Genomic DNA, 13,777 nt, shown 5'->3' with positions numbered 1-13,777 from the left:
GACGGGTGACAAGCTCGGGGGCCGGGCTGGGCAGTGGCAGGGCGGACATCCAGGGGACTCGGTGCCCGGCCCCCAGGCAGCTGAGCCCACCGGGCCCGCTTGAAGTAGGTGAAGTGTGGGCAAATCCCGTTTCCTGCGCAGACCTGCCCGCCCGGGGCGGCCTCGCTCTAAGCCTCCGGGAAACACATCTCCGCTTCCTATCTGTGTTCTGCCTGGAGGGCTGTAGCCTCCGGCTGACAGATGACTGACTGACTGACTGTCATCCCTGTGGGAAGACCCCTGTTGTGTGCGCGCGACTGCCACCTGGCGGTGAGCACTCGCATCGGCTTGGGGCTTGGCGTGGCTGGCGGCCTGCTGTCCGTCTGTCCCTCACACAGTCCTCCACTCCTGTCCCAGGCTGGGCTTGTGCTATGGTTTGTGGGGGAGGGGCCCCCGCGGAGCTCAGAGCTTCCGTGGGTTGAGGCAGCGTCTCTGATGAAGATCAGCGGGATGGTCGCCTTTCCGTCACCTGGCTTTCTTACGTCCACCAAATATAAAAGACAGAATTTGAACCCACCTCACCGGACTGACTTCCGGGCCTATTAAATTCCCGATTGACTCAGTTTTCTCCTGCAAAATGGTAATCGTTCCTGATTTCTGAGCAACTACATAGGATATAAAACCCCTTGCTCTGCCTCCTCCTTTTGGACTTGTACACTGCCCGTAATGGGAAGGATGCGTATATAATGTACACACATCGGCGTATGCAAATATAATTATATAACGTACACATAAACAACATATAAACACATCAACGTTGTATAATATGTCAGTAGACTGATATATTTTGTATTCCTAGTGCCTATACGCTGATTGATTTAGTATCTTTAGTCGTACAAAGGAGTCGCAATTCAAAATGTCAGCTCGTGAACACAGTGTGCCTTGACCAGTGCCACTCCTGTCCTCATTCTCCCCGGTCCTTCCCGCCCCACCCATCGCTCCAACTGTCCTCTTCCATTTTTGCATACCTACGTTGAATATTAGGGCTGCATTCCGTCCTGGTGGGAGACGGTAGAAATGTGGTTTGGGCCACATTTGGTGGCGTCGGAGGAAGAAGCCAGCACAGAGGCCCGGGTCTGCGGGTCCGGCAGGCCTCTGGGATGAGGGAAGGTCACCATGAAGGTCAGAGGGCAGACGGCCCGGGGGGGGGGGTGCCGCCCAGGGCCCTGACTCCGGGCGCACACAGTGCGTCATGCAAATGCTTGCCATCTTAGGACCACGCGGAGGTCCACCAGGGCCAGAAGCCCTTGAGATAGGCTGGGGTTCCCCGGGAATCCATGGGTCAGTAAGAGCTACGTGCCATGGATCATTTTCCCAGCCACCGTTTACAAAGCTCATCCTCACCTCTGGTCTGTGCCCATCTTGTAGGCCTCCGAGAAGAAGCAGATTGGCACTACCTCCAGCTCACAGACCCTTGGCCGGACCTGGAGCTGTTCCAGAAGATGCCTTTCGACTATGTCATTCATGACCCCAAGTACGAGGATGCCAGTCTGATTTGTTCGCACCATCAGGGCGTAAAGAGCGAAGGTCAGCCCTGCTTGTGGAGTTCCCGGGCGGTGGGGGGGGGGGTGGGCGGTAGCCCTTTCCGCATTAGACAGAATCCCACCGGGCTGAGCTGCTCCTCCATAGTGATGGAGGCTGGTGGTTCCCGGCCATCTGCAGAGCCTGGCTCAGAACCAAGATGGAAGCCGGGAACCTGCGTCTCACCCCTGTAATCCTACCCACTCCAGAGACCGACGTCAGACAAATCTGTGCCATCCTGACTTTATTAACCACCCAAAAGCCAGAAGTGGTGCTGTGGCTCAACTGGTACAGCACTAGCCTTGAGCAAAGAAGTTCTGGGACAGCGTCCAGGCCCTGAGTTCAAACCCCAGGACTGGCACAAACCTCCTCTACCCTCCCTCTCCTCCCCTCCCCCCCCCCCAAATCAACAACCCATCTTGTTTTTGCCACATTATTTGAAAAAAATTACTGGGGCATGAAAAAAAAAAGTACTCACCAGCATGATGGCATTTATATGTTTAGGTACAATCCATTCCACTTGTCACTGTGTGTAAGGAACATTTCATTAGGATTATTCTTTTTTTTTTTTTTTTTTTGCCAGTTCTGGGCCTTGGACTCAGGGCCTGAGCACTGTCCCTGGCTTCCTTTTGCTCAAGGCTAGCACTCTGCCACTTGAGCCACAGCCCCACTTCTGGCCATTTTCTATATACGTGGTGCTGGGGAATCGAATCCAGGGCTTCATGTATACGAGGCGAGCACTCTTGCCACTAGGCCACATTCCCAGCCCTTAAGGAACATTCCATAAGACCTGGTATGAGCTGTATCTTCCTCAGTTTCCCCCGGGCTGCGTCGCCTTTGTCCCTTAGCGGTATTCACTCAAGGCTGGCACTCTACCACTTGGGCCACCGCTCCGCCTCTGGCTCTTTGGTAATTAATTGGAGATAAGAGTCTTATCGACTTCCCTGCCCTGGCTGGCTTTGAACTTTCCTCCTCGGCACTCGGCCTCCTGAGTAGCCGGGTCGCTCTGGGCTCCGGCAGGCCGGGGTGACGTGTGTGCGGGGACTCGTGCGGCTCCTTGACACCGAGCGATTTTGTGCAGACAGAGGGATGCCCCGGAAGCCCGAGGACCTGTACGTGCGCCGCCAGACGGCGCGGATGAGGCTGTCCAAGTACGCGGCCTACAACACCTACCACCACTGCGAGCAGTGCCACCAGTACAGGGGCTTCCACCCCCGCTACCAGGTAGGCCGCGGCGCCGGGCCTGCCGCCTCTCCAGCACCGGGGAGCGGAGGGACAGAGTTGACCCGGACGTGCATGCACGGACACGGCTCCCAGCCCAGGGCCGCGGCTGGCTCCGGCTCCGGCTCCGGCTGGTTAGCAGGTGTAGCCGCACCTCTGCACTCCATCGGGGTGTCAAGTTTCTCACCTCATCCTCACCTAAATCTGGGGATCCCCGTCTAAGGAGCGGAGATACTGGCTGAGCTGAAATTATAAAGTACATAGGAACAATGTTTAGTTGGGGGGAGTTGGTACTGGGCTTCGAACTCAAGGCTTACACTCTCACTTGGTTCACGCCTGGTGTTTTGCCACGTGAATCACAGGTCCACTTCTGACAGGTTTTTTTTTTTTTTTTTTTCTTTGCTGGTTAGTTGGAGATAAGAGTCTCCTGGGACTTTCCTTCCAGGGCTGGCTTCAAACCGCGCTCTTCAGATCTTAACCTTCTCAGTAGCTAGGATTACAGGCACGAGCCACCAGCACCTGGCGCATCTGAACATTATTATTATGATGTTTATTAGTTTTGATGCCGGTCTTAGGGCTTGAACTCGGAACCCGAGCTCAATCTTTGAGCAGCTTCTTTCTTAGCTCAAGACTAGTGTTCTACCACTTGAGCCACAGCTCCGCTTCGACTGTCTTTAAAAAATAAGTGTATTGAAGACAAGAGTCTATTATAGACTTTGTTGCCAGGGCTGGCTTTGATCTCCTATCCTCAGATCTCAGCGTCCTGAATAGCTGAGGCGGCAGGTGTGAGCCACCAGTGCCCACTTGAACAATTTTTTTAAAAGGACCAAGTTATGCCGTAACCCCATTGACCAAAGAAACCCTTTTATCATCTCCCCACTCCCTACCCCCAGCTCGGAGATGAAGTATTTCTTTCAAGGAAAAAAAGAAATACGTGTGAATCTATTTTCCTGATTCTGAAATTCAAGCTGTAGTCACTGATGGTTCCAGTGAGTTGCAGCCGTGAATTCGTTTAAACTTAAAGCGTGGTTGTGCAGCATGAATGGAGGCCAGGGAGCGGAGGGGCAGAGGGGCTGTCCTGGCCACCCTCGCTCTGCGGCCACAGAGAGGATAGGAGCATGCTCAGAATGACCCCGTCCAGCAAGTGATGACCAGGCCCCTGCCAGCCCCTGACTATGGTTTCCAGCCCCCCACACCCTCATTTTTCTCTCTACCTCCCCCCCAAGGCTCCCCCTCCTCCCCTACGCCCTTCTGCACGCACCTGCAGCCCTAGAGCCAAACCTCTCTTCCCCAAGAAGCCGCTGTGCCTGGCAGGGTTTGAGGTGACGCATGCCAGGCACCCGCCTCTCTCCGCAGCCCTGGGGTGCCCAGTGCCCCCACCAGGCTGTCAGTTGAGAGCTGAGGGTCAGCCTGGGGCCCCCCCTCCCCCAACAGGCTGCCTGAGCCGAGGGCAACGCTAGGCGGGAAGTCGCACCAGAGCGGCAGGGCGCAGACAGGGCCACCTGGGAAGAGGAGGCCGAATGATCAGCCGTGGGCTCCTTGGGGCCTGCCGCGCATGTGCTAGCTTGGCGGTTATCCGTATTATTGCTGTGTATGGGGGGGGGTGGTCAGTCCTGGGGCTTGAATTCAGAGCCTGTCCCTGAGCCTTTTTGCTCAAGGCTAACACTTTGCCGCTTGAGTCACAGCTCCACTTTCTTGTGTGTGTGGTTAACTGGATATGGGAGTCTCCTGGACTTTCCTGCCCGACCCTAGCTGGCTTTGAACCATGATCCTCAGGTCTCAGCCTCCTGAGTAGCTAGGATGATAGGTGTGAACCACTGGCACCTGGCTAATACTGTCTTCCTAAGAGATGGTTTCACAATGTACCCACGGTGGAAAAATATACTTATTCCTCTTAAAAAGTGAACTCTATGGCATGACTCCTTGGACAACCCAGAATGAGGCCCTTGGGTTCAAACCCACAGTCCAGAGGGCTTGAGGCTAGAAGCTGTGACAGGACTGGGTGGCTCCTGATTCCTGATGGGGTTCCCGATGGGGACCCCCTCCCCCCCACTGCGGGCAGGCGGGCATGCGTGCCGGGTGGCGGTGGCAGCGGTGGCCCCTGGGTGTGTGGATTTCTTTGCTCTGTGGGGCAGGATGGCCGTGGCGTTGCCGTGGCCAGGAAGGGCCGGGGTCCTGGGACACAGGCTGGACTCTGATGGTAAGCTCTGTCCTTTCCCTCGCACCCCAGCTCTATGAGTCCACCCTGCACGCCTTTGCCTTCTCTTACTCCATGCTAGGAGAGGAAATCCAGCTCCATTTCATCATCCCCAAGTCCAAGGAGCACCATTTTGTCTTCAGCCAACCCGGAGGCCAGCTGGAGAGCATGCGCCTGCCCCTCGTCACTGACAAGGTACAGCCCGGGCTCCGTGGGGTGACTCGGAACGGCTGCCAGGCATCCCCGAGCCGGGATCCCGGCTGCAAGGCTGCCTCACGCGTCCGGAAACAATATGGCGGCCACTCAGCCTGCGCTGCCCCTCACTAGGTGCCAGGGGAACTTGTCTCCTCATATCTGAGCCGGGCTCCCCATCTGTGAGGCTGGGGAGTCATTCTTGAAAAAGCTCGTGAGAATTGTTTGGAATAAGCAGCCAGAGGTGCCAGCACAGTACCAGAAGGCACCCATAGTTGGTTAGCGCCAGTGCTGGTACTTGAACTCAGGGCCTTACACTGTGCCCATCGCTTTTTTTACTCCAGGATGGTGCTCTACTGCTCGAGTCCCACCTCTACTTTGGCTTTTTTTTTTTGTGGCTCATTGGAGATAATCTCACAGAGTTTCTGGTCTGGGCTGTCTTTGAACCATGCTCCTCAGATCTCAGCCTGCTGCCCTTCTTCATTTCTTTAAGGTGGTGGTAGCTCCCTTTGCACAGGCTGAGGTAGAGACCGCTTCCACTCTTGCCGCTTAGCTGCGTGTTCTGTCCTCGTTCTTGGTCTTCCTGTACCTCTGGGGGCAGATCCCTGACATCCTACCATTCACCCATAAGAACGTCAGGGCTTGGCTTCGCAGATCCGTTTCCTTGTCTCATGAAGAGATTGTCCTCAATGACCCCTGTCCCTGAGATGCCCCTCACTGGGCTCCTGACCTGGCAGGTCCAGCAGGACAGCCCAGAGTCCACCCCAAGGGGCAAGCACTGGCCCTCCTCCTCCTGAGTGCCAGACACCTGGGAGCTGGATCTTGCTCCGCCATCTCGCCCACCATCTTGTTGCCCAGAGCCCATGAGGCCTTGGGGATAAGGCATGTGTGGCGGCCCTGTGTCAGAATGTCACGGCGATGGCTGTGGATTTGTCAGAAGAAGCCTCTCAGCCTCTCAGTCATCAGCCGTGAGCACCGGCTGCATGCACACCTGTCCAGCAGGTGCTTTGAGAGATTCAGAGGGAGAAGCCCTAACCCAGCCGGGTGCTTATTCAGGATGAAGGAAACAGAGCTGCTGACCTCAAAGACCCCTAGCCCCAGGGTATGATAGAGGGACCATCTAGAATGCCCTCTGTTCATCGCGTGAGAAACCCTGGAAGCATCCATTAGAATGTGCTCAGCGCGTACGAGTAGCCTCTGACCGGAGAGGGCGAAGGCTCTGGCTCTGGCTCGTGGATGGGTGCCAGGCTTCCTTTGACCCCAGCTGCACTGGGCTTGTTCTCCTGGGAGCCTGCGGCTTGGGCGAGGGGCGCTGGCCTCTGGGCTGAGCTCTGAGCTACTGGGGGGGTGGGGCAGCTGGCTTGGGGCCTCCGGTCTCGAGGAGCCTGGCCGGCCTGGCGTCCCTGCTCGGTGGGGCTCTCAAGCCAGGCAGCTCAGGCCCGTTCACGGGTGACTTCTGAGAGAGCGGAAGGCGTGAGCGGGGCTCGGAACTGGCTGCTTATCATTTTTGCCGCGTTTTGTTGGTAAAATAGAGGCGCACGTCTCTCTGGGATTCAAGGGGCGTGGAAGGAAGACTCCCCATCTTCCTGTGGAAGGAAGGGAGGGCCGTGGCCACCTTTGCACACGCCCCATCTAGGATTTCTCCTTCACAGAGTCATGAGTACATAAAAAGTCCAACGTTCACTCCAACCACGGGCCGCCACGAGCACGGGCTCTTCAACCTGTACCACGCGATGGACGGGGCCAGCCATTTGCACGTGCTCGTGGTCAAGGAGTATGAAATGGCCATTTATAAGAAGTACTGGCCCAACCACATCATGCTGGTGCTCCCGAGCATCTTCAACAGTGCTGGAGTCGGTAGGTGTTCCCCTCCGCCCCCAGTAGGATTTGAACCCAGGACCCCACACCTGCTAGACAGGTCGACCACCATGTGAGCCACTCAGGCAGCCCTTGCCATGTTGGTGGTTATTATTATTATTATTTGCCAGTCCTGGGCCTTGAACTCAGGGCCTGAGCACTGTCCCTAGCTTCCTTTTGCTCAGGCTAGCACTCTGCCACTTGAGCCACAGCACCACTTCTGGCCATTTTCTGTACATGTGGTGCTGAGGAATCGAACCCAGGGCTTCATGTATATGAGGCAAGCACTCTTGCCACTAGGCAATATTCCCAGCCCCATGTTGGTTATTATTTGAGATAAGGTCTCGCGTGGCCTGGACTTTGGTTCCTTGATCTCCACCTCCCAAGCTGCTAGGATTGCAAGCTTGAACCCCCGGGCTCGGCCTTTTGACACACCCTGCTAGCTAAAACTCTTGTGACCGGGAGACCATTTGAGAGCTGGAAGGCTTCAGCCGCTGACGTTACCCTTTCTGCTTTTGGAATCCTAAAGGCATTCGTTTGACTAGTAGAGACTCCCATGTCTGGTTACGGATTCCATCCCTCTTCTGCACAGATGTGCGGACAAGCTGGCAAGGGGCGGGGCGTTTCCCCCTGGGTGGGCGGTGGAGGAGGGGTGGCCGGCCCGGCAGGGGATGGGGTCAGGCCCCCCGCGGTGAGAGCGCGCAGGGCGCACGGGAACTGGATCTTTTCCCGTTCCAGGGGCTGCCCATTTCCTGATCAAGGAGCTGTCCTACCATAACCTGGAGCTGGAGCGGAACCGGCAGGAGGAGCTGGGAATCCGGCCTCAGGACATCTGGCCGTTCATCGTGATCGCAGACGACTCCTGCGTCATGTGGAACGCGTGGACGTGGACTGCGGGGAGCGGGGCAGGTGAGGGGGCGCGGTGGGCGGGGCAGGTGAGGGGGCGCGGGGGGCGTGGACTGTGCGGGGGTGGGGGAACACGGTGGGCGGTTTCCCGGGGTACAGCCTCCCTCCCTCCCTCCACAGGCATGGCCCTCAGTGGGGGGCTCTTGACCAAGGCCACCCCCGGCTGTGGCCGGAGCGGACCCCCATTCCAGACCCAGCTCTCTCCATGTTCTTAGGGTCTGTGACATAGAACAGACACACGCCATAGACTCACCGTCCATACGTACACAGGGACACGTTTGTGTAGGTTTTTTTTGGCCAGTCCTGGGCCTTGGACTCAGGGCCTGAGCACTGTCCCTGGCTTCTTCCCGCTCAAGGCTAGCACTCTACCACCTGAGCCACAGCGCCGCTTCTGGCCGTTTTCCATATATGTGGTGCTGGGGAATCGAACCAAGAGCTTCATGTGTAGGAGGCGAGCACTCTTGCCACCAGGCCATATTCCCAGTCCTGTGTAGGTCTTAAATATGCACATAGTAAGGAACCCCATAAATAAATATGCGTGTATAGTAACTTAATGTATATATAAATATAAAAATATGAAAGCCAGCCAGGTGCTGGTGGCTTCTGCTTGGTGCTCCAGCCCCCTGGGAGGCTGACATGGAGAGGATTACGGTCCGAGGCCAGCAGCGGGAAGAGTTCTCAGGATTCCATCTTAGCAGAGAAAAGCTGGGCGTGGTGGTACATGGTCATTGTCACCCCACAGCAGGCAGTCCGGGCTAAGAATGACACCCCATCCTAAACTAGCGCATTGACGTCTGAAGGCGTGACTCGAAGGGTGCAGTGCCTGCCTCGCAGTACAGAGCCCTGAGTCCAAACCCTACTCCCCACGAAAGAAGGAAAGGGAACTACTTAGGATACATAGGCGGAAGTCCTTACAAACGGAGCAGGCCTGTCTGATGAGCCCCGTGTCTAGGAGCGGAGGTGACAACCCCGGAGATGCCCCTCTTGGTTCCATCTGGGCTCCCCTCTCCCCCCCCCTCGCCCACCCCCCCCCCCCCCCCGGCTGGCTGGCTGGCTGGCTCCAGCTCCTGGCTTTGTTAGGCTTTAGGTCAGGGACTAGATCATTCCGGGGGTCCGATTTCCTCACCTTGGAGGGTGTTGATACCTGGGCTACCCTTTCCGGTGAAGCTTAAATGAATTATGACCCGAGTTTAGAACGTGGGTGAGAGCTTAGGGCACAGAAGGAAATGACTGCAAGGGTGGACGGCGTGGCGTGGCGTGGCGTGGCGCCTGCCCCTGGGGGCGGTGCGGGCGGAGGGCGAGTCAGCCTGGGACCCTCGCTCTCCCTCCCCCGAGCAGGGACTTCTCGTGGTCGGAGAGGAGCGTCTCTCTCAAGTACATCCTGCAGCACATCGAGGCGTCCCCCAACATCACGCACTACGCCCTGATCGGCCTGCGGAAGTGGGCCAGCAAGACGCGGCAGAGCGAGGTGCGGGAGCCCTTCTCCCGCTGCCACGTGCACGACTTCATCATCCTGAACGTGGACCTGACGCAGAACGTGCAGTACAACCAGAACCGGTGAGCACCGGGCCCGGCTGCTCCCGGGGGCGGGGGGGGGGGTCCCCCAGCACAGGCTGGGCATGGGGAGGGCCTCGGGCCGACCCTGCAGACACCCCCACGCCTCCTCCGCCTGACGGACAGCCCCGCCGAGGCTCTGCCCCAGCCCGGCCCCGCCCGCTCTCAGTCCTCAGCCGTTTCCAGCGTTGTCTGATGGTGCGTGGTTCCATAAAATGATCCCGCTTCGCGCCTCAACGCGCAGCACCTGTTAGTGCGTTCACGCGTGCTGTGGATGGCTTGGTTGGGACTCCCTCTTCAGGTGCCTCGCTTGGGTTCTCGTTTTCGTTTCTGGTTCTGGTTCTAGAGCTTGAACGCAGGGCCTGAGGGCCGTCCCTTAGCTTTTAAGTATTTTCCATGAGTAGCTTCCCACACGTCCAGCTATGGAAGTGTGTTTATTGAGGTCCCCTCTGCGAGTGGCCCTTTCGGGGGTGTCGGGCTGGACATCCCGCTGAAGCCGCTTTCTGCCACTCCCTAGCTTGGCAGAGCCGCCAGGCGCCTGCTCTCTGAGCCCGCTCTTCAGCTAGGACAAGTGCCGGCCCTCCCCCTGGGGTCCTGCCGGCTCCCCCCTTCCCTTCCCTCAGCCTCCTGAAGAACAAGGCCTGGAGGGATCAGGCCACCCACCTTGGTAGCCCCAGGGCCTCCAGGGAGTGGCGCTCCCCCCCCCCCCCACCGCGGGCCGTGCCGGTGCCATGGGCTCCTCTGCTCGGTCAGGTTCACGTGTGACGACGTCGACTTCAACCTGAGGGTGCACAGCGCCGGCCTCCTGCTCTGCCGCTTCAACCGCTTCAGCGTGATGAAGAAGCAGATCGCCGTGGGCGGCCACAGGTCCTTCCACGTCACTTCCAAGGTGAGCGCGGCGCTCTGCGGAGCTGGGCCCGGCCTAGATTCACCCGCCGCCCACCCTCGGCTCTGAACAGAAGAGCCGCGCCTGCAAGCAGGAGGCCTCGCGTTTGAACCTGGGAGCCAGTGAGCTAAGCCCTTGATGGAGGCTCGAAACCGTGTTGGCTTTATAGTTCCAGTTAAGAAGAACTGAAGTCTTTTTCATTTGTTTGTTTGTTTGTTTTTTGGTTGGTCATGGGGCTTGAACTCGGGGCCTGGGCGCGGTCCCTCAGCTCTTTTGCTCAAGGCCGGTGCTTTACCACTTTGAGCCACAGCGCCACTTCCGGTTTTCTGGTGGTTCATTGGAGGTAACAGACTCATGGACTTTCCTGCTCGGGCTGGCTTTGAACTGCGATCCTCAGATCTCAGCCTCCTGAGTAGCTAGGATGCCAGGCGTGAGCCACCAGCGCCCAGCTGGTGTCATTGTTATTTTAAAAAAAGGTGATGTACAGAGGGGTTACCGTTACACAAGTGAGGTACGCAGCACATTCTTTGGACAATGTCACCGCTCCTGGTTGATACACTTCTACAACTCCAGTTTTCTTTTGTGTTCCTCGGTGCCATTTTCAGACCTTCATTTCTATCCTGAACGTAATGTCAGTTTCCTATTAGGCTAGGCTGCATATCGATTCTGCCGAGGAAAGCTTGAACCACTTCACGGCCTTTCCTCTTATCTATTTCTTTTAATGTATGTACATTTCGTGGCCTTTCGTGGGAGCGAAGCCACCTGATTCTTTCCACGCCTGTGTGTGTCACAGTATGGACGCAGCCTGCCGCCGAGGCTGCGGTTAGACAGGTTCAAGTCCGTGGTGAGGAGCAGGTGCACGTGACTGAAGGGCGACTGGCCGCCCAGGGCGCGTTCCCGGCGCAGGAAGCCTCGACGGCCGGGAGGGGGCGGGAGCGAGGCGCTGGGCCTGCTTCCACGTCCAGCGTGGGAAAGATCTAGGCCTTTCTGACAGAGGCTCTGGTTCCGTTTTCTATGGGAGCCGTGTTGGGGGCGGCAAGGGCTCTGAGGGCTGGGCCGTGGCGGGGGGGGAGGGGTTCTGGGCAGCCTTGCCGTTGTTCTTTGGCTTCCTGTGGACCGGCCGTTCCGCTTCCTGCGTGGATACGCCGCGCCTCCACCCCGTGCCCGATCGCACGGGTGGCTTTCCACGCTCGCTGTTCACAAGGCCTCATCTTTCTTCCTGGCGCGTTTATCCTTGAGGTGTGTGTATTTTTGTGCCGGTACTGGGATTTGAACTGAGGACCTCGTGCCTTTGCTTATTAGCTTTTTCACCCGAGGCTAGCACTCTACCTTCGCTGGAAATCTCCAGTCACTTGGACTTGTCCGGCGGCTGGGATGACGGGTGTGAGCCACCGGCGCCCAACCGGAGGCTTGAGTTCTTCCTTCCTGTAGCTCACTCCCCCCGCCGGGTCCCCCCTCCTGGGGGGGGGAGGGGGAGGGTGGCTGATGCCCGCTCCGCTCTCCCCGGCAGGTGTCCGACAGCTCCGTGGCCGTGGTCCCCGCGCAGTACATCTGCGCCCCGGACAGCAAGCACACGCTCCTGGCGGCCCCGGCCCAGCTCCTGCTGGAGAAATTCCTCCAGTACCACAGCCCCCGCTTCTTCCCGCTGTCCCTGAGGAACCACAGCCACCCCGTGCTGTCCGTGGACTGTTACCTCAACCTGGGATCGCAGGTAGCGCCCGCCCCGGGACCCGGGCGGGGGGGGGGTGGTGGAGGGACCCTGGAGGACGGAGATGGGCCGGCAGCCAGGACGGAACCCGTGGGGATGGGCCCCCCCCCCCCAGCACCCCGCGCCCCCCACCCCAGACGCCGGTATAACACTGGCAGGTCACTGAGCCGCATCCTCCGGGGCACTGGAAGCCGGGTCTACATCGTTCATACTTGCGGCCGTGCAAGTGGGCATCGCTTAGGGAACTAGTCTACACGTGTCCGGTACAGACACAACTTTTTCTATCTATGACTGTGCTCTGGCATCTATACACACACGTATATACATATACACATACGCATACACATACCTGTACATGCATGCGTGCGTACATACACATTTGTGCCAGTCCTGGAGCTTGAACTCGGGACCTTGTGATCTTGCTTGGCTTTTTCCTTCACGCCCAGAGCTCCGCCACTTGAGCTGTGCCCTCACTTTTGGCTTTTGTCTGGTTCATTGGAGATAAGAGTCTTCTAGATTTGTCTGCCCTGGCTGACTTGGAACCACGACCCTCGGATGTCAGCCTTCTACGTATTTAGCTAGGATTATAGGCGTGAACCACCCGGTTCCTGAGTTTTCCCAAGTACTTGTGCTTGGTGCTTGGCTGGGTCCGGGGATGCGGAGGGAACCTGTGGGTACCGAGGGCCACCCCGGCTCAACCCTCCCTCTCCGCTGTTTATCCTCGCCTGCTAATGAGCAAGACCGAGGCCGAGAGCTGGGTAGGGTGGAAGTAGAAGATGGTCGCAATCACACCCACCTCAGAGGCCGCGATAGTTCTGAATCTCGGAGCAATTCATGAGTTTAACAAACCACGATCAACCTCCGAGAGCTGATTCTTTTTGGATACGAGTTTGGAAATAACATGACAGTGTTATGTCTCTCCCCCTCCTCCCCCCCCCCCCCCCCGCAGCCCCGGCTCTCTGCCAATCTTGAACTTGACCAAGGAGTTGGCGCGTGCTGGGTCTGGCCCTGGGCTGCCGAGCTGGGCGTGGAAGTGACGCTTCTCTCGGGCCCGCTCTTTTGCAGATTTCCGTGTGCTACGTGAGCTCCAGGCCCCACTCCCTCAACACCAGCTGCTCCGAGCTGAAGTTCAGCGGGCTCCTGCTCTACCTCTGCGACTCTTTCGTGGGAGCTAGCTTCCTAAAGAAGTTCCATTTCCTTAAAGGTAACGCCCCTGTCCTGATTCCTGACTCGACAGGCTGCCATCTTTGATGGCAGGACCTCTGGCTTGATCCCTATTTGCTAGTGGGTAAACAGAGGCACAGGAATGGGAAAGTGCTTGCCCTGAGCCACCTGTGCCCGGCCCTGCCCTTTCGCTTTTCTTTGGCCTCCATGTTGCCCTCGCAACCAAGGCTGGCCGGACGGGTTCCAGCCCCACCGTGATGGATAGTCACTCAGAGGGGAACGCCAGCCACGTGTCCTCCTCCTGCTCGCCCTTCCTTGCCGCTCTCCTTTGGGAGGAGCTCAGCCCTCTGCCCTTGCCGCCGTCGCAGGTGCCACCCTGTGCGTGATCTGCCAGGACCGCAACTCGCTGCGTCAGACGGTCGTGCGCCTGGAGCTAGAAGACGAGTGGCAGTTCCGGCTGCGGGACGAGTTCCAGACGGCCAACGCCAAGGAGGACCGGCCGCTCTTCTTCCTCACGGGACGGCACATCTGA

General features: G+C 58.0%; 1 protein-coding gene across 1 annotated transcript in view; it reads left to right on the top strand.

Annotated features, from left to right (window-relative positions):
• The window catches only part of Greb1 (growth regulating estrogen receptor binding 1), a 51,424-nt gene extending 37,647 nt beyond the window's left edge, over positions 1–13,777 (top strand). Inside the window, 11 exon segments of the mRNA XM_048352175.1 lie at positions 1,408–1,566; positions 2,642–2,784; positions 5,012–5,173; positions 6,823–7,027; positions 7,766–7,903; positions 7,906–7,936; positions 9,272–9,490; positions 10,241–10,376; positions 11,884–12,084; positions 13,147–13,285; positions 13,614–13,777. Of these exon segments, the coding sequence (XP_048208132.1) occupies positions 1,408–1,566; positions 2,642–2,784; positions 5,012–5,173; positions 6,823–7,027; positions 7,766–7,903; positions 7,906–7,936; positions 9,272–9,490; positions 10,241–10,376; positions 11,884–12,084; positions 13,147–13,285; positions 13,614–13,777 (1,697 nt within the window).

This window comes from Perognathus longimembris, chromosome 8 (genome assembly GCF_023159225.1).
Source record: "Perognathus longimembris pacificus isolate PPM17 chromosome 8, ASM2315922v1, whole genome shotgun sequence".
NCBI lineage: Eukaryota > Metazoa > Chordata > Mammalia > Rodentia > Heteromyidae > Perognathus > Perognathus longimembris.
This window is presented reverse-complemented; position numbering and strand designations above follow the sequence as displayed.